Source organism: Anabas testudineus, chromosome 21, assembly GCF_900324465.2.
Source record: "Anabas testudineus chromosome 21, fAnaTes1.2, whole genome shotgun sequence".
NCBI classification, from domain to species: domain Eukaryota; kingdom Metazoa; phylum Chordata; class Actinopteri; order Anabantiformes; family Anabantidae; genus Anabas; species Anabas testudineus.
The window spans coordinates 6,228,880-6,249,493 of NC_046629.1; the positions used below are offsets into that span (position 1 = coordinate 6,228,880).

Below are 20,614 nucleotides of genomic sequence, written 5' to 3' on the forward strand. Positions count from 1 at the left end.
CCTGTTCTGTCAGTTTAATCCTTTCTCACTCTGTTTTATCCCGGTCTTCTGAAGTTGGGACGGGTTCTCCCATGTTGTGGTGACATTTAAAACGCTGTCATGTTGAGACCTCTTGTGGCTGCACACAGAAAACACTTGAGATAAAATAATTTATGGACTCAGTACATTGTCTCATTGGATATGTTGCATTTTACTGTGTGATGTAAAATTATTTACATATTCAGAATTTGACAGTCTGATTGTCACAAAATAAACAAAAAAAAAACATGGTTTTCACAGGTCCAATAAGCAGAAGACTTTACAAATGGTTTTAGAACTCATTGCTGAACTTTGTTGTAATTATTTTTTATTTTTTTTATAACGCGGTGAGTGTCTGTTTTTGATGGAGTGTTAGAATGTCAAAATAAAATGAAATGAAAACTATGAAATGTAAAAGAACAGAAATAATAATAGTTTCATTCATAAGTAACAACATTGTGTATTTCTCAGTGCAGGATGAAGGAAAGGAAGGCAGTAGGTAACAGAATGTTACTGTAGCTGGATTCAACTACTGATTAGAAGATGCTGTTCTGCCTTGCCAGAATGTAATCCATTTTCTTTTTCCTTTTAGGTTTAAAGAGAACGCAGAGGAAGACGGAAACAACTGTCAGGAAGCAGGATGCGGCTACCACACCTACCACCAGCCATGTAAATGTGGAGTCTGTGAAGAGACAGACAAAGATAAGTAAGTGTTTTGGTTTATGGCGGAAGCCACAGATATGATGCCAAAATATTGGAACTTGATTTTGTTGGTTATGATGCAGATTAAGATTCTCACTCATGTCTGTTCATTGGAACATGCAATGGAAATAAACCTCCTGAACTTTTCACATTTGAAAACTTCTGGCTCATTTGTTGTCTGTCTAATGTTCTGACTGCTCTTGTTTCTTCCTCTGTCAGGTATTATGGCTATTGTTGTTACCAGAACTCAGCTTTACTGTTACTTTGGTGAGTGCACTTCTCTCATCATCAACACCAGCAATGACCAAAATTACACAATCAATTTACGGTACTACACTGTCTTCAGTGTACTGCAAGTACAAAAATATCATCCATGCCATTCTAATACTTTTGGAGCAGATTGTATATTATAACTATCTGATGAAATTTCTAACATTATTTAAGAAGGATTTAGCTCCTTGACACCAGTATGCTTAGTGGTAAAAATATTTCTGTAGGGCTCTCATATTACAAAGACTCCATATAAACACTAAAAATACATAACTCACCCTCTAGTTGAAGCTGTATGACAACCTCCTGTCTTCCTCCTTGGTTCTTAGTGACACACTTTAGCTCGGCCTTCGCTTCTTCTTCTGTCATCCCAATAACAGCTAGTCCCACCTCAATCAGGCACCCTTCAGACACACTGGTTATCCTGAAAACAAAGTTTGCTGTTTACATATTACTGTGTGATTTTAGTGAGTTATGTGAGGGAAAATAACTATAAATGTCTACTGGGTGTACATCAGGTCTAAAAATAGGCAAGATGCTTAGAATAATAAGACTCCCCTTTTAGCACTGTTAAGGGACAAGTAGAAACCAAGAAGGTTAAACTCAGAGAGAACATATCACTACTAAAAGTGTTTGTTTTTACTAGTTGCCGTTAAGTGTTTACACTGGGAAAAGTTGGAAATGAAGTGTGTGTAGAAAATACAAAAAGTGAATGCAATGCACACATTATCCTGGGCCAGTAAGCAATAAAAAGTAAAAATAAAATCTGGAAACTATATTTAAAAGCAATACATTGTCAAGAATTTATTTTTAGTTAGTTTTCCAATTTGACAGTAGTTTTCTGTGTAAGATAAAGTAATAAACTCTCTCTGCCCCCTGGGGGCTCCAAAGTAAATATATATTTTTCAAAGTAGCTTGTACTTTTTTTGGTTTGATGGCTTTACACCTAAATTTAAGTAATTCATTTCCTCATTTTCCTAACCAGTTGGTTACTTTATTTTTTGACCGCAGCTTTTCGCACTGAGAGGAAATATCTATCAAAACAATTGAACACTTACTTCCTTCCTCCCTGCAGAACCCGGCTACCAAGGTATGATAACTCCACTGATTGGCCATCGATCAGCCATGTCACCACAGTGAAATCTGCCGTTTTACATTCAGTGAGCACTGTGCAAAACAACTCCAGTCCTGAACCTAAATCAAGTCAGAGGTAAATTGATATTACACCTTTGTCGAAGTAATACATTCATAATATAGTCAATTCGTATACAAGCATGAAACTTATCATGATCGTTACTCACCATGTGGACTTTCAAAAATTGTTCCGTTTAGTGGTGAAACAATCACAGGTGGTTGATTTACTGAAGCTAAAATATACAGGCAACAAACATTTGAACAGAAACAAAAGTTAAAAACAACTGTACCATTGTTTTTTATTCTCAAATAAAAATTTAGCTCATATAAAGGAAAAAAATAAATAAAAGAAAAGTAACGTAAAAAACTCACAAGGAGCAGTGCTGTCGCTGCTGATCAAACCTGGGTCAGAGGTTGTAGAGGCATCTGGCAAAGTGGTAGTGATTTCAGGGTGTGGGCCTGGCAGACACAAATAAAACATACAAATTTAGACATGTGTGAACCCATCCAATAACCCTATTACAATAACTGATTTCATACTATATAGATATTATACAATATGGGGGGGGGGTTGATTGAATTGTGGTAAGATGGTGTGTTACACGTATTAGACCAGTAGAGGACAGGGCAGGGTCATAGTTTATCCTGTTACTGAAGTAAACTGAAATCTCCATTAGTGTTTTTTTTTTTATTACTCATGATCATATACAGGTAGTCTAATTACAGCAGTAATTGCTGATTTTAGCATTCAGTTGTTTGGTTCATTATTGTAATAGTTATGACTTTAATAAGATAAGACAAGACTAGAGGCGCATTTACACTCACATATACTAAGAAATACTTATTTAACCCTTTTATACAACAAAAGCTGACACATTACCCACCATCCACATGAAGCATGATGATTCTTCTGACTTTGTACTGCTGATTGTTGATGAGCACATCGAGCTGGCAGGTGTAGAGACCTGCATGGGATCTCTTTATGGCAGGAATTACCAGGTTACCTTTGTCCTGGCCAAAGGAACTCTCTCTTCTTAGCTGAAGGGCAGTGGGGCTAGATTCCTGTCAGCAAGAAAAGAATAAAGTTTAAAATTAATTGAAAACCATGTTTTTTTTTTTATGTATTTTTAAAAAAGCTTTGAAATAAGTGTCCGTATATTAGTGGAAAATCATCATTGTTCATTAGTTACTGTTGGTGCTGACTAAGAGCCAATATTAAATTAAAATTTCCTCTCACCTTGTGCCACTCTATCAGTCGGTCTGTCTTGTTGAAGTTACTTAGAGATGGACAACCGAAGATCAGATTCTCTCCCACTGTGGCTGAGATCGGATAGGACACTTTCTCCATGTTCGCATAACTGGACTTGTACACATGCAGTGTGATACTCCCAGTTATACAGTACGTTTCATTTCTGGAGACAATGGTTACATGAAATTATGAAAGTTATGAAATCACAAGTAGCAAGATGATGTGTTAATTGTGTTTAAGCAAAAACATTCAATTTCAGTTAGATTCACACTGTGCACAAAGTTAAAAGCTATTTTTATTTTCTATTTGTTATATTACTTATTTGTTGATTTAATTCAGAGAATATCATAAAGACATATTGCATTAGTTTCCAGAGAAATTACATCTACTGCTGTAGGCTTGCTAAATTTATGTAAAAAGACAATCGACCTCATGGAAGAACAGATTAGTTGTTAAGTGGCACAGATGAGTGATTTAAGATAATTTGTACTTCTCACCAATTCTCTTTTAACTACTGACTTTCTCCACTGGGAGAAAAACATTCTAGTGACTTGATGTGAATATATGGAGTATTTCGAGATTATTATTATCATCATTTTTATTATTATTATTGTTAATTATTTATTGTAAATAGAAACTGATCATATCAGCTTATACATTGCAGCAATTTAGAAGAAGAAATAATCTCATTTTTCTCACTGCCTCAAGTGTTTGTTTGTTTTTTTTAACAGGTCTCTTGTCAGTATCATTCTTATGCTCTCTATGCTGTAACATCTGATAGTGTAATTTGTATTAGGAAATTTTACAGAGGAATTGTAGGACATTTAGGACAAGAATAGGAAAAAATATATAATAATAATAATAATAATAATAATAATAATAATAATAATAATAATAATAAATTTATTTATAGAGCACTTTTCTAAAGATATGTTACAAAGTGCTTCACAAGAGAGACAAAAAACACAGGTAGACCAACAAGATCAACTTGAGCAAGCACTAGGCAAACAGTGGAGAGGAAAAACTCCCCCTAGGGGAAGAAACCTCCAGCAGAACCAGGCTCAAGTTAAACAGCCATCTGCCTCGACTGGTTGGGGTGCAGGAAACAGTAATACAAACAAAACAATAATACAAACACAACTCGAGTTGTATATATCAAATTCTTTTTTCTTTTTTTTTTACTATATAACTTTTTTTGTAGAAACAGAACGAGTAAGGGATGAGTAGTTATTTTAAGTCTTGATAATTACCTGTAGGTGCAGGTATATTCCCCTGAATCTGAAGCCTGTGCTGGGAGAAACCACAACTGTTTGTTACGTTGCTGGATTCGACCCTCACCCTGATAGGCTACAGCCTCTGTGCCATTGCCCTTGGTGATGAGATAATTTGCTGTTGGAGGGGCGATGTTGCGTACTTCAAGCACACGCTCAAACATTGGAAAGGCAAGAATTACGGCTTCACCTTCCACTCTGAATATTTCTATCTCGGAAAACACATGGTAGCAGCCACCTGCAAGAAAAACAACATAAATGTAATTATTATGATTACAGCAGCATGTTGAGTTGCTGATACATTAGGAAATGAAAAACAGCAGACACCTGATAAGTTTAAACATATTGTTTGAAGTTGTTGTACACTTGGCTAGGGAAACACCACTGTGCTTCGTGGCATTCTGTAACTCCACCTGATTCATGAAGAGTATCTTGCACACAGACTAAGTATGGACACACAGTATGTTGCTATTCAGATTTAGACTAGACTAGAGTGAAATTTGGTCCATGTTTATTTGTGTTTAATTGACTATATAAGCAGCTACATACAGTAATATACAGCATGCTTACCTTTCATAGGAAGTGGGGGTAATGGAGGTCTTCCAAAACTAGATTTGATGATGACCACACAAAACATCAATGCTAACCGGACCATGGTGGCAGTCTGCAAGGGCATACAAATCTGAAATAGCAGATACACTGAAAAAATATATAGTGATGTCTACCTAGTGGGCCAGGTCGCAGAATGTTTTCAGTTCTTTTCAGTTTACTAACTTTGAGCTAGTAGAATTGGAAGAGAGCAAACCGGAGCAAACTGGAAGAGTAAGGACTACAAAGTGCAACTTTTCTGTAGTATTATAAATACGAAAGCTCTTAAAAACAAATGGCGATAAAAATAAATCATTTATAAAGTAAAACTTGTCTGGTGCTGGGACTTTTCCAGTGTTGTTTCCTCAAGCACAGTTTAACACACATTTGGCTGTAATTTAAAGTCGTTTGTGGATTGTAAAACTTGTGACATCACGCTTTCATCCCGCCCCTGTGCCAAATATAACAATGGGGGTTTACCAACAGCAACACGTATATTGAGTCACATTAACAAAGGCCAGTAATAGCAGAGGTCAGCAAAATTAGGAAATAATAATAATAATGATAGTAGAATATTGTAAACAAAGCATTTTTTTTATCAATTAGTTAAAAAAAAAATATATATATAGGCACATTTTTTTATAATTTGTACAATGAGACACTAAAGGTTTCAGAAAATATGAGTTAATTAATAGATTAAGTAGAGTATTTGTCTGGTGTTAGTTACAGTATCAGTTAAAGACAAAATTAAAGACTTAATTTATGAAGTAATACAAAGTATTTTGCTTCTAATCCAAAACAATAATATAATACCCTGGTCTAAATTTTCTGAGGTTTAGCTAGGTCTGCTTCAGAGAGGAACTCTTGGGTTCTTGCCCAGAATTTATGCAGCAGAGCTCAACAACATCACTTCCATGGAAACAAGGTTTTCACTTCTGCTTCAGTTTCCTCACGTTTCAACAGCTGACAGCAGGCACACTCACACACACACACTCACCCACACACACACACACACACACACACACACACACACACACACATACATACAATCGATAAATGTTCCCGGGTAGAGTCTCTGTGTCATCAAAGGGAATGGAATGAATGGAAAGGAGAGTCATTGTTATACATCAAATATCTCTACATGAGTCACAATGAACTAAGCTTGACATTTTATGACATTAATGGAAACACGTCACATGGATAGTATCAGTTAAAGCAAAACCTATTCTTCCTCATGGTCAAATGCCTGACAGTCACATTTTCTGTTATTTAATAAGAAAGAGATAATGAATCAGTGGTCCTCATTATAGTACTTCTGCTTTATTTGCATTTAATTTAATGCAATGCGTTTTTATAATTTAGGATTATGTTGGGATTACTTAGAAATTGCATTTAGAAATCACAGCTTATTTTTCTGTGTTGTACATTCACTTTGAGAAAAAACATCTCAAGCCACCAAAGATGTTTTGAAATTCTTAGACTGAATGCTGTCCTTATTTAAACTAGAAAATATAAGCAATATTGTAACAAAATTTACAACAACAAAAGCAATATTATGATATTACACTGGCATATGACTGTAGCACAGCAGTACAGTGCAGTGTACTTACAGTGGACAGGTGACTGTGGTGGTTCCGGCTGTGATGGTTAGGACAGGCAGATATGCTGACAGCATGCACTGTAGCAGCATGTGGTCAGGTTCCTATCGACTCAGGGGAAACCTGTGCTCTCTTTTCAAGGTTCCCACCCCTCTGAGATGGAAATTTCTCAGGTTTCCCAATGTAACACAGTGTACTGTACAGCTCACCACTTACATCTGCTGACTCCTCAACGCACACGCATATACCGTGGGAGAAAAGCTCCAGTTGTTGTGGTCCAGTAAGATTTTCTGCAGGTTCTATCTTTTTTTTATGAACTGCTTTTTCACAGCCATCACCTGCCTCTTGCATCAGTGGTGGACATGTTTGTTTGGGCACACAAACACACACAAACCAGCTATCCACATATGAGGGAAAGGCGGCCAGTTAACCAAGCCTTGTTAACCCCTATTACCTAAATCAAGGCAATAACCACTAGTAGAAGCCAGCCATGCACAAATATGTGGGTTTGTTTTTTTGCCCAGTTTTAGAAAGAATTAATCTCAGACATACTTTTTACCCTACTGCAATGACACCACAATGAAAGTGTAAAGATATTTGTTTTTGCTTCTGAAATCTTGTAAAATTTGTAGCTGTAGCATGTGGTCTCTTATCTGGTTATTTAAAGGCTGATCATATGATGTGACGATGTTTCTCTTATCTTAATGTGACTTACAGGCTACGGTATGGATGTAGTGTTTCCATATTGCTTCTTTAGGTATAACACCTTATGTTTAGTACTCTAATTATAAGCCATCCATTTTATAATAAAATGTGTGACACTCCCTAATTTTCAGTATATGGCATTTTGCACGTTCATCAGCGTGGGTGGCATTTGATATTTTACTTGGGGGAAATCAAGGGAAATGACACAGACATTTGAGTAAGAAAAGCTTTAATCTTGGGCTGAGTTCAGGTGTGGTTTTTCTTTTACAAATCTAGGTCATGAAGAAATTTCTGTGTCACTGTGTCAATTGTCAGCTTCTATGTATGTAATGTTGAAAGTAAGGGGAAGGTGACAGAGAACAGCCAATAATGTTTGTCTGGCATTGTCATTGTGTTGAAAAACATTTCCATGTAGATGCGCAAGGCCCAAACTGTGCATAGCATATGCAACTCTTGATGCTCATCAGATGAGAAGGGTGTGGGATAGAAAGATACAAGGTCAGTTGAAGAACACGAACCCAACACCTTAGGCATGAAAGCCGGATAAGGTTGTAAGGTCAGCCTCATGTTCAAGAGAACGTTATATATGAGGGATGTACTGAAAGGGCATGAATCTCCCCTGATTGGACAGCTCCCCAAACTGGCAGTGGTTGGGGGAGATCAGAGCTATTGGAGGGAATGCATACAGAAGACCCTTGGCCTACTGGTGAGTCAGAGCATCCACCCCCAGAGGAGCATCCTGGTCATGTAGTGATAAATACAGAGGACACTGTGTGTTTTCCCTCGTTGTAAATAGGTTCATAGCTGGCTGTCCATAGAGCTCCCACACCAGACTCAACACATCTGGGTGAAGCCTCCATTCTGCCTGAAGTGGGTTTCTTCTGGATAAAAGATCTTCTCCGCAGTTCAGCACCCCCAGCACAAGTGGATTATAGCGACAAAAAAAGCTCCAGACTAACAGTCTGTGTGCCAGTGTATGTAGTCGAGGGGATCTCAGACCCCCTGTCTGTTGATATAAGCCACCACTGTGGTGTTGTCTGTCCAAATTAACACATGGTGTCCCATCAGAAGAGGCAGGAAATCTTTCAGTAGCAGATGTACTGCCAAGAGTTCCAGGTAATTAATGTGAGATTAAGCCATAAGAGGGTCCCAGTTCCCTTTCACTGCTATCTCTTATGGAGGTAGAGGCAGTGGTCGTTAAGGATGCACACCACCTCCCATGAGCTTGAGTCAGTTGAAGCTGTCATCTCTTTCTTCAACTTGGCTTGGTATTTCATCAGGAGCGAAGAGGCATCAAGGGCCCGGACCGAGAGTGCAGCCGCCTTGTATGACTTCTCTGTCAGGCTGGAATGGAAATTATCCCCTATGGACTAGAAGACGTATCCCGCTAATGACAGGGTTGTCCTCGGGTTGAGTTGAGCCTCCATCGCAGGCTCTATCGAGTGCATGTTGCGAAGAACGTGTCTCTCCATCCCCTCATAATCAAGCATCAAACTGCCTGCAACAGGATGCCTCTCTCTATTTTGGCTTGATGCACCAGGAGACTGCAAGTTTCTCCATCAACTCTGGAAAGATCAGCAGGAGGAGTTTGCCCGTCTTTTTGCCGGTCACTTTTGGCAGTTTTTTTTTTTTTTTCATCACAGCGAGATCGAGCCTCCTTGGCCCAAACCTGAGGTCACAGGACATTCAGCTTGGCAACGGCACGTTTACACACGTCTGTGCTGTGGAAGCCACCATTAGATCGCCTGACAAATTAGTCTGATGAGACAGCCAGCGCCGGAGAACCTCAAGGGGGAATAGGCTACAGTCTGCACACTCCTCCAAAGACTCGGTTGGGCATGTTTTAGCCCGAGGCACATCATACACAAGCTAGGTATCCCAGCTTGACATCTTGTCACCACAAGGACGTGCTCGTGCCTATACTGTCTCCTCTGCTTTAGTGGAATCAGCGGTAGCCATGATCACTAGCAGGACGTTATAGCTGTAAAGCTACTGTTGTATCACAGTGCTATAGCTAAGCTGGTGTGGCCAGGTGATAGCAGGGCTAACTGGCAGTGTTTCTACTTCCAGGTGGGTTAGAGTGTGGGAGTATTGCTAATGTATGTAAGGCTAACCATGGAGATCTGTTCGTGTTAGCTTGGGGGAGTATTGCTACTCGGGGTATTGATACCAGAGAGCGTTATCACTTGGTTAAGGCGACTGTAATAAATAAAATGTGATAAATAACATGTAGTATTTCCACTATATACCATCTTTGCAGATGGTTAAGCTAGGTCCCAGAGAGACATATAGCCGAGAGATATGGTGTGGAACTTCTGCTTGTAGTAAGAAGAGGTTTTTGAATGACAGTGAGCATGGTGTTAAACCCCCCCCCCCCCCCCCTTTTATTTTTTTAATCAAGTGTTTTCCTGCTGTCTGAACCTCTTATATTTCATAAACATGACAAATTAAAATAGACAATAAACCTTCATCTCAGCACATTCTGCTCAAATCTGAAACAGAATTATCCTCTTTTACAATGCTATGTTAACACATGCAGGTGAAAAGGTGACAGACATGGTACACACCTTTCGGCAAACTCTAATGTTTGGCCATTGAGAAAGCAGGAGATGTTGCATGTTTTGGGAAGTCTCCAAATAGCCTCATGAGTTGATACTCAATAACACCAGATGACTAAACAGTTTGACAATCCTGCTTTATGCCTAGGAAGTCACCTTCTAGCCACTCAACATATCAGTGTAGTACCCTAAAAGTCACCATCTGTAAACTTGACATCCTCTTACTATGTATGCAGGTTTTGAGTTGGTTTGGCTGTACATTTGCATGACAAAATTCTGCAGACAAGAGAAGGAGTGGAGAAGCTGGATGGCAGAAGAGATTACTATATAGATTAGTGTCTTGCCATTTTTAATTGAACACTGTTCAATGTCATCATCTCTTTGGTTGTGTAAAGCTGCTTTGTGACAATGTCAATTGTAAAAAGCGCTCTACAAATAAAATTGAATTGAATTGAATTGAATCATCATTTGGATAACCTTAAGCAATGTCGGCACGTTTACTGTACTCCTTCCATGCATGCATTTGTTTTGAAGTGCTGGGTAAAGTCTTCTCCAGCACATTACGATTCGCAAATGGCTTAAGGTCTAATGCTCGCCAAACCACTCTTTCACAATTTGAGCTTGATGAGTCCTAGCATTGTTACATTGGAATAAGCTTATGCCATCAGGGAAGAAAAATCAGTTGATGGTAAAACCTGTTCATTCAATAGTCTACATTCAGATCAGGTCAGCTGACCCGATTGTGTTGCCAGGTGAGACATATTAATCCTTCAGTAATTATCAAATGAAAGGCTCTTACCAACAGTATTTGCTTTCTGAAATCCTTCTGAAATTCATAACCTCAACTCAACAAAATATTTTTCCTTATAAGCAAAGTGAACTAAGAAATACCTTGTATTGTGTGGCAACATTTTAGATGCATATAGCATAAAAGATTCAGTTCTACCTTTTACATACAGATGAATAGGAAAACCCTTCCCTCAATTTATTTAGATAAGATGGAAACAAAAACGTCAAAACATCAGTGGTGTTTAAATGTCATTCTACATGCACATCATTATCAACACAAAGTTAAGTGTTGCTGCTGACATGCATTTTATTTCTAGATACATTTACAAAGCCGTAAAAAAATATGCAACATATCATAGAGGTATGGAGGAATACTTTCCCCAGTGACTGCATTGTTTATAAAAATCACATCTTCCATTCATCAAAATTCTCATGCCAGTAGAAGGTCCCTTACATAACACATCCGCACTTGTCTTTCCTGCTGCGTCTGAGAGACACACTGAGATCAGACACCACAAGATAGCCTCACAAGAAATCAAAATTTGCAAGATACCCATACTATTTTATTTTTCAACCAACTCTTCCTGGTAAGGCTATCTCAACCAATTATTGTTAAATAATCTTAGTATTCTTTAACTGAGTCATGATTGTGAGTTTTAAAACTGTCAACATTTGTTGAAATAGACCAACAAAAGGGCAGCTATTGTGTTAGTGTGTTTCCATTAGCCAACATATGTTACAACGTGTGTTGTTTCAACATGTCTGAATGTGTTTAGGGAACAAACAGCAACAGAGGCCTATTAAGCACAAAAGACAAACTTTTCTTTTAAAATTAAAGTTTATTCAAAGAAAAAAACTTTCAGGAAAATACATGACTTCCCATCATACACAGAGGACATAAGTTAGAGTAGCATGGCAGAAACAGCAGAGGAAAAACACATTGCCTCACATCCAAGCCTGCAGGGAACTTCACTGCAATGTTTCCACGATGAAGCAGCGCTATGTGAATACCTGAAAGGAACGTGTGTTCTTTAGCGTTTTGTAAGTAGGTTATTTACTGGGGTAGAGGAAATGACAAAAAATTAAAATATTCAATAAAAACTGGGCTCAAAAAGCAAAAACAAAGTATAAAACCAAGACGCATATGTGTTAAACATAAATACCGTGATGCACATTAGTGTCACAAAACATTACCTCTGTAAACATTTTCTCCAGCTAAGGTGAGCATTATATTAAACCACCGCAGTCGCATATTTACGTGTACATAGACTTACAGAAACAACAGAAACTATAGTTAAGCTTCTCCACTAGCTCTAAAACTTAGGAATACACATTGCTTCAAGTGATTTTTTTTTTTTTTAAAGAATTTCTAAGTAGTGGTTTTCATAACAATTTTACATGTTTTAAATGCTGCTCTCTTGGCACTTTTTCCAATGTGAGTCGGTAAGCGACTGCTTTTTCTCATCAGATACAGACTTGGATCTCATTCTCTTTGTAGCCCAATAAGAATATCTATAATAAAAAAAAAAAATTATGATGTTAATACAGCCACTCATCAGGGCCTTGATGCAATAAGAGACACACATTTACTACTGCACATAGTTCCAGACAACACAGCATTGGTGTCCAAACAGCCTCTCTATACGAGGGTAGGAAAATGTTTGTGACAGAAACCAAGTGAGTTACTGAGTCACCACCAGTAACCTTTTCATGTGAAAACACTGCTTTTGTGTAATTATCATTGGGAAAAACATGCCCAAGATAAACTGTGACCTGATGAAAACATGTTTTGACATAAGCCCGAGCACTAACTGCACTCTCCTTTGCACCCCCCCCCCCCCCCCCCCCTATATTTTTTTCTTTCTTCTTCTTTCAGTGAACAATGTGCAGTCTTTTGTTGTGGAAACAGAAAAATCCAGTTGACCAGATGGCTTAAAGATTGCTGCTGCAGTTTGATGATCAGTCTTTCACATATACAGACAACTGAAACAGCTGTTGGAGCAAAAAAGTGGGGAGCACAACTTAGAGAACACAATTCCTTCCCGAAAAAGTGAGTTGCTGTCTTCAGTTTATTCACAAACAGCCGAGTGTGGAAAGTGCTTCTCCTTGTTGCCCATTTTGTGACACTTCATCAAAGTTGTGTTATCACAGTAACACTGAAATTGTGAGTCTGAGTGTTGAATTTATAGGGTTACATCCTTACTTGATTGAAAAGCGTTCCTGACATACTTGAGGAGATTTGCGGGATACCAGAAAATCTCAGCTCTGACTTGTTTGCTTCTGTGGAAAGGTTGCAAAACAAATCCCTCCCCACCCCAGAAAATATCTACATCTGACATAGAGGCTCCGCTGCTGCAACTTCTAATTGTCTTAACTCAAAATGTAACATCTAGGATTGATCACGTGTGCCAAGATACAAAGCAAAAACATCATCTCATGCTGTGGACCACCACACATTAATAAGTCTTTCTACATTCTTGACACGTAGTGCACTGAGTTCATACAACTCAAAAATTTTATTATTTGAAAACTGCCTCTCCGGAAGAAATTCTACTGAAATAAGCCTGCTGACCATATGTTTCCCTTCCAGAAAAATGCAATTTGTCAACAACACTGAACTCTCCAACCGCATGCGCACTTGTACATACACTAAACTTTCTCCTCTACTTAATCACACAATTATCATATTTTTCTTTCATTTCATATTTGACAATCCAACCGGGGTTGGATGTCTGATTGGTGTGGGGAAAAACATGACCAACGACGCTATCCAGAAGCATAAATGAACTTTTATTGTACATACACACCTTTATTTATTTTACTTTTTGGACCACACCCACATCAAAAACACACCTTGCACTTCTGTAGGTTCAGAGTAAAAGCAAGCAGACTGTGGACTGTGGGTGGATGTGCGTATATCTTTAAAAAAAAAAAAGAAAAAAAAAAAGGTAAAGGTAAAAGACATGTTTAACTCCACATAGTTACACTTATCTTTAAGGAATAATAGTAATAATTCAAAAAATACTATTCTGAAATCCATCTGCTTCAAAATCACTTTCTCTCTATCATCCCCTTTTCTTAAAGCACCTGTCCGAACAACACAATACATGAGCAACACACACAAAACCCTCCACTCGAATCCTGTCAATCAAACCTAACAATAAAACCTCAAATATGAGCCCCCTCCTGCCTGCATGTCACTGGCTCCAGGGTTTTACAATTACTCCCTGGCTTACAACCTCTAACCAGCGCGTCAGCAGTAATTGGACCAAACAGAAGTACATTTACACACATTACTGTAGCATTAATACAACAAACTCTGACCCCACCAACCCCATGAATGCTCATAAGAAAGGGTGGAGGGTAGGAACATAGGGCACAGGAGCAACTGTCTTACAAGAGGGCAGACCTGCAGAAGGTAGCAGTAGTAGTAATAGTAGTGGTAGCAGTACTAGTAGTTAGAAAACCTCAAGGTTACTGACCAGCCCAGGATCACGGAAATTATACAGAGGTACCCATCATCATCCCATCACAGTCTGATGAGCACCAAGAAAGCGGAGCATGAAACAAAGCCATTTGCCTCGTTTCCTTGACTTCACGTTAAATTTTTTCCTTCTTCTTTTCACACATCATCATTGATTTATTTTTGTACGCAAGTCGTCACTTCAGGTGTTTCAGTGGGCGACGACTGTGACTGGTTGTCACTATGTTGGAAGCAGCCCCTGGAGCTCAGATGCAGCAAGGCTGCAGCTCCAGAGGGAAGGTGAAGCCATTGTTGTCGACTGTGCCAATGGGGCTGACTGGTTGCTGTTTTTGTTCTCTTTTGGTTGTCCAAGGGCTGACAAGATGTCAACGGTGGGTTCCGAGATCCAGTGTTTGCAAGGGTGGAGGACAATGAGGAGGATGAGGACAAAGAGGAGGAAGACAGCAGGATGTGGACCTCTACCAGCTGAGCAGGTTGCTTCGGCCCAGAGTCATAAAGTAGACCTGGCTGGATCCTCCTGAGCGAACGGAGGCGAAGAAAACCTGAAGAGGGGACACAGATGTTTGGAGGTTTTACTACATGGTATGATCACACCCTCACATTCTCTAGTCACCCTTTCAGATCCAGTTTGAATTTAAACCTATGGCCGCGTAAATAAGTGGGGAAAACACTAGCTTGCTGGCTTACAGTCCAGAATTAGCTGTTAGCACCAATGATCTGATCAGAGCAATGGATATTATGAAGCTATGACTGTTTTACACTGTGTGCTGTTTACCAGCTGTTAAACATGCATTTCGCTTTAAAAATCTGTGAAAGCAGGTGGTGATACATGTATTTTGTTAGCTGCCGAACTTTATCCAATGCTATGAGTCCGATGATGTTATAAAAAAAAAAAGTTCTCCTCTAACGTGCAATATCACAGGATTTTCCAGCATGCTGATTTATTTCTCAAAAGTCCATATAGGAGCTATTATGACATTGTGGAAATGTGTTTTCTACACGCATCCTCGGTGGTTTGTTAACAGGAACTCCATACAAGCAGCTAAGGAACCACAGAGGGGAAGAAATGTTGTCTGATTATTTACTTCTCGTTAGTCCAGGCACCCCAGCTAAGTTAAGAGAAGAGAAACTGGAGCACTCGGAATTTACTTCCACAGCTGATAGAGTTGAGCGAAAAGAGATTGAGCAAAACTGAAACTTAAAGAACCTCTCGGCAACAGACTGAAGCAACTGTTCCAATTCAATTTGAATGGCAACTGACTATGACAGGTTCCTATGTGTCCTCTCAGCTCCCCTGCAGCAATGTCTAATAGTCACTCATCAGAAACAAACAAATGCTTTTTTTGTGTAGTGGATTGTTTAAATATTTCATATATTATAGTTTGCAAGAATCATCATGTGAAGAACAGTCACTGATATAAGTACTGGTACGTTACTTATTCCATCTTAAGATCATTTGATGTTGAACATGTACATGGAGGTCTCACCTTGTCATTTCGTTCACAGAGGAACTTGAGTCTCTGGGCTCTCTTGTGCATGAAAACACCATCCAGATGCCCGGTCTCCACAGAGCGGATCTCTATGGCCTTCTCTCCCCAGCCCATGATCTGGTTGGAGCGAATATAGGCTGCAGAGAGATATTTAAGTTAAATGATGTCCATAAAATGCCAAATTTAAAGACACTCGAGGGTTTGAAATCTTCCTTAACTGACTAGACAGCCTTTTCAAACGTACGTGGTTCCTCTGCAGCAGCAGGCCAAATGATCAGTGCAAGTTGTGTAAGTGAGGGGTGTTGCTTTTACCCCCGTTACTCACCCACTGAAGTGGGCATCTCCCCCCACTGGAGCACCACGTCCTTGGTAATGCGTCCATAGGTGTTAACATAAACACCCTCATCCTCGTAGCACACTAGCAGCTCGATGCCGTCCGTGTTAGGCAGGATGATAATGGCATGAGACTGGATACTGGTCTGGATCTGCAAGGGCACAACACTCACATGTTGTAGGGGGATGGCTTTCTTTCAGACATCTGTCTTCTGTGACTGTGTGACTTTTATTTCAGTCTAAGAAATTCTTACTATAAATGTAATTATTGTGAAGAACTGAAACATGCAGATAAGTAAGATGTATGTATAATTATGTTTGTGTGTGTCTTTACGTGTGTAGGCAGGTAGATGTCGTAGACGGCCCCGGAGTCGACATCCACAGCGTGGAAGCCTGAGCATGACCCATAGATGACCTTTAGCCTCTGACCTTCCTCCACAGTTAGATCGACCAGCAGGGGCTTGTGCACTAAGTCACCAAAAGACTAAAGGACAAAGGTCAGAAAAACAAGTGTTTTTTTCCTCTCTTGTTCAATCAGGCAGGAGATGTTTGATCAGTAGATCAGTAAACATTTGCAGAGATTATCAGTGTTGGCAGCAAACTGTGCAGTTTTTTAACAAATTTGTAGTTTACATAATACAACCCAGATACATAAATATATAAAAATGTTTTGTCATTGCCAAAATTGGCAAAGACGCCTTGGCAACAGATGTCAATATAACCTGGTCAATGACTCACCTTGAAGGCCATGAACTTATGGTACGGCTTGGGGGCCCAGGCATAGACTTCCACTGAGTTCTTCAGTGCCAGAACTAAAAACTTGATCCTCTCATATTTCACTGTGACAAAAATTAAAGGACAAACGTTAAAAATATGCAAGTATAATCGGCATAAAGCTGTTAAACCACCATCAGCTGTAAAGCAAAATAATTTTAGTCAGTTGATTATTTGTGTTAGTTAAACTGGTCTCATCTGACAGGTAAAAAAAAAAAAAAAAGACTAGGATATTTGTCACATTTCTTGCTGGTACATGGTACCACCGAGGCTCATATTTTTCAGTAACTAATTTTCACTAACTTCAATAAAATTAACTTAAACTGAATTTTAGAACTTTATCTTAGAATTTTATGCATGATTGTATTTCCTGCTACAACTAAAACTAATAATGTTGGAACTTCAGAATACCTGGGTTTAGAAACGCAAGCATTCAAACTTAAGGATGTGTTAAGAGTGTGCTTCAAACTTCCAGTAGTACATTGCTTTGTGATACTGGAAAACATGGCAAGTGAAAGTGTCAGAGGTCACACAGTTATTCTAAGCAAAGAGGGACTTTCTCAGCATCAATTCATGGCTGGACTAAAGGTTATGAAAGGAGAAGTGCATAGCTAATTGAAAATGCTAAAACTGGATTAGTTGTGACCAGAATCAGCCAGCCATACAGAAAAAAAACAATACTACCTAAAAGCTGACCCAAGCATTTGGCCTTGTTTTTCTTCATGAGAAGTGGTTTAGAGAGTGTTATTCAACTTCTGAGGCCACTACTAGACTGCAGTACCTTTTCTGTTTGGTGTTTTATTCTTTAATTTGCAAATTCTGGATCTGTGATGACATTGAAATTGTGCGGATCATAAATATGTCTCATATTTTATGGCATAACTTTTTGTATTTCTAAATTCTCAGGTTTTGCGATTATTTCCAGGTTTACATGTAAATGTCACTAATGTGGTCTAGACTCTGGACTTCTGAAAGTCCCCTATTTCCCATGAGCGCTGGGTAAGTCATCGTCAGCAAAAAGGAAGTGCCTGCCTTTTCTCAGATGCAGTACGATTACCAACATTCTGACAGTAGTTAGACATAAATTTGGTTATGCTCAATGAATCATTACTTAACCCAGGGTTTTCCTACCATCAGTATCAATGACTTGGTTGCCTGTAAATATACATTCATAAGTCCATGATGGTTAGCTGAACAAATACCATTGTTTTCTTGCTAAAAAACTAGCTGTCAAAAGCATTTCAGATGTATTATGTGATTCAGCTGTATTAGAAATACAGCATTTATGCACATAACGATAGCATTTATGCGCATAAATGCTATTTAAAAATAGCCCGTGAAAACCTGTAACCTACCAACTTTGTAGTGCACGCAGCCCTCCAGGTCTCCCACAGTGGTCCACCCTTGTTTCTTCTCTACCTCGGGGTCATTATGCAGGATCTTGTTCCTCAGCCAGGACAGGTAGTACACACGGAGCTTGTTCTTCTTCCCTGATAGAAAATGATAAGACCAAGTCAAATTTATTTTCTCAAGATTAATATTTAATTTCTGTATTGTTTGTGGTTGCAGAATCTGATAAAGGCTACAAGCTGAAATATGTTGGTCTCACATTGTTATTCATCTTACTACAGGTTTTCATCTCTCCAGACTTTAACAAGTGAACCTTAATTGCTGCTGAGATTTGATTTTAGCTAAAAATTATTCTCTGTTTTAAATTTGACGTGTGACTGAATGATAGTGTCAGAATTACTGCTGCAGTAATACATCAGGGAAATAATCAATTTCACATCTTAAAAGCCTTTTATTTTTTTTTATATTTTTTTTTAGGAAGTTGGTGATTCTCAGTGTGGGGACAAAACAACATGCAAAGGAACACTGTGTCCTCTGTGTTTGTTTTTCAGACATGTAGACAAAATAAATTGCCAGTGGTGCATTATTCTACTGTACAAGTAGAAAACCTTTTCAGTCAGTGGTAAAGTGGGTAAAAACCTAAATGAGATTTTATTTTACTTAACCCTAAGAAATGAATACTATTGTGTAAATGTAAAAGCACAAGTATGCATGTACAGCACATTACTAATTAAATTGATTTATCCTTGACTTAGATTTTGTTTGCTTGCCTTGTTCCTCACTTGTAAGTCGCTTTGGATAAAAGCGTCTGCTAAATGAAAATATATCATTTATTAAGGAGTTGTCCTGACACTGTGTTGGACTGTGTGTAGTGTGTATCTTTCTAAACTATGTCTAATCATTTTTTTGGTCTCCAATCACATTCTAGATTAAAAGGATAATTGAGGACCCGATCACCGGCCCTAGGACAAATGATGTAAATACTTTACTTTTTTTTACTTTCACGTCTCAAAACAAAACAACCTTATTTATGCATCTTTATGTTGGAATTTGGTTCTACTCTTATGATAGAGGCAGCTCATTATTGCTGTATTGCCAGCATTTCCATAATTTTATGAGAATCGCTGGATACATTTTAAAAAAGTAAAGAAAAAAGCAGTTTCATATGCAAGGCTGTGTTTACACTGTCTAGTAATTTGATTACATAAAATGAGATTTTGCGAGATGCACAGTGTTTCCTGAGTAGTCTTGCAAATTATTTTGTCAGCCTTTTACACGGAGGTAGTACAACTTTCCATGACGCATATTTTTGTATGCTGCAAAGCAGTTTCATGGAAGAATATTGACATCCGTTTCTCTGTGTCGTTTCCTTCCATGTTGGAATACTGAAGTGTGTGTCAGCATTACATGTTGTACACACACATGACGTGATTTCACAGAGCAGAGATTTATGCAATATCCTTTGGCTTTAAATATCAGTTGTGACACTTAAGACTGCACTGGCTTTTTGTGTGCGTGAAATTGAGAAAGAGGAGAAGTAAAATTTGTAGATGCTGTGTTAATATGAGAAATCTTGGAACCAAACTTTGTAATAAATATTTATGCAACAACAGACACACAAACATTTTTTTTCTGAGAATATAGGATGTGGCATCTCCTGTGTGTTTCTGCAGATGTGTGCCAGGAACAGAAGTAGACCAGACAGAACACACACTTGACAGTGTGGTGTTGTACTATTGTTATGAGCAGGCACAGCAGAATAAACAGAAGTGAAATAGTTTTTCAGTTTCATGATAACTATAACTACATTATTACTATATGCACATTAACTTCTAATAACCCTGTTTACTGTTAGTTTCTTATTTTACTTTTTCATGTTGGTTGTTCTTGTGGGACTATTTGGATGCATAAAATGTAAAACAATTGTTTTGAGGAACTTTGACAAGTCCTCTCAACTTCTGCTAAAGTGCTGCGGGTTTAGTTTTGCTTTTAATGTGGAGGTCAGAATTAAGTGTAGGTTAGTTAATGCTGCAAATGTCAATGTGCAGCCCAGAATCTGGGTGGACTGTACAGTAGGAACTTTAAGTGAGGGCCCATTCATGGTTTTTGCTTGCCCTCAAGTAAAGTTGCTTATATTCTTTCTACAATCAGGTGTATGCATATGCAGACATATAAATGAAATCTGCAAGAATGCAATTACGTAAGACCCGAGGCACGGATGATAAATGAAAAGTGAACAAAACAAGTGTCTGGCTAGAACATGCACAGTCAGCACACTTGCAGTTTAGTTTTGCTGACTGT

At 38.5% G+C, this 20,614-nt stretch overlaps 2 protein-coding genes and 1 long non-coding RNA gene across 14 annotated transcripts in view; 1 reads left to right on the plus strand and 2 right to left on the minus strand.

The window, feature by feature from the left end:
* Positions 1-20,614, plus strand: part of LOC113173827 — a 60,033-nt gene that overhangs the window by 34,240 nt on the left and 5,179 nt on the right. For 6 of the 8 annotated variants that reach the window (XR_003299838.1, XR_003299841.1, XR_003299840.1 and 3 more), the window contains exons 2-7: positions 611-724; positions 940-987; positions 2,066-2,200; positions 12,759-14,948; positions 16,532-16,686; positions 19,242-19,289. This is a non-coding gene — a long non-coding RNA (uncharacterized LOC113173827). The remainder of the gene's footprint in view (positions 1-610; positions 725-939; positions 988-2,065; positions 2,201-12,758; positions 14,949-16,531; positions 16,687-19,241; positions 19,290-20,614) is intronic. The other 2 variants (XR_003299843.1, XR_003299836.1) reach the window with 1 other exon arrangement.
* Positions 167-7,090, minus strand: LOC113173826 (interleukin-1 receptor type 2). 3 transcript variants are annotated; one of them, XM_026377409.1, is made up of 11 exons: positions 6,843-7,090; positions 6,280-6,307; positions 5,215-5,308; positions 4,624-4,882; positions 3,362-3,536; positions 3,009-3,186; positions 2,497-2,583; positions 2,292-2,357; positions 2,049-2,184; positions 1,269-1,414; positions 167-700 (listed from the first exon to the last, which is right to left on the minus strand). In XM_026377409.1, exons 1-11 carry the CDS (start codon positions 6,920-6,922, stop codon positions 555-557), a joined length of 1,395 nt encoding a protein of 464 aa, XP_026233194.1. In that variant the 5' UTR covers positions 6,923-7,090; the 3' UTR covers positions 167-554. The 3 variants fall into 3 exon arrangements, with proteins under 3 accessions (XP_026233194.1, XP_026233196.1, XP_026233195.1); XM_026377411.1 differs by lacking the exon at positions 6,280-6,307 and having other exon boundaries at positions 6,843-6,998; XM_026377410.1 differs by lacking the exon at positions 6,280-6,307 and having other exon boundaries at positions 5,215-5,326; positions 6,843-6,921.
* LOC113173819 (mitogen-activated protein kinase kinase kinase kinase 4-like) overlaps positions 13,654-20,614 on the minus strand; it is a 67,382-nt gene continuing 60,421 nt past the window's right edge. For all 3 annotated transcript variants that reach the window (XM_026377399.1, XM_026377398.1, XM_026377397.1), the window contains 6 exons: positions 18,319-18,453; positions 16,928-17,028; positions 16,524-16,673; positions 16,182-16,341; positions 15,854-15,993; positions 13,654-14,908 (listed from right to left, as the gene is read on the minus strand). In XM_026377399.1, the coding sequence (XP_026233184.1) occupies positions 14,825-14,908; positions 15,854-15,993; positions 16,182-16,341; positions 16,524-16,673; positions 16,928-17,028; positions 18,319-18,453 (770 nt within the window). In that variant the 3' untranslated portion in view covers positions 13,654-14,824. The remainder of the gene's footprint in view (positions 14,909-15,853; positions 15,994-16,181; positions 16,342-16,523; positions 16,674-16,927; positions 17,029-18,318; positions 18,454-20,614) is intronic.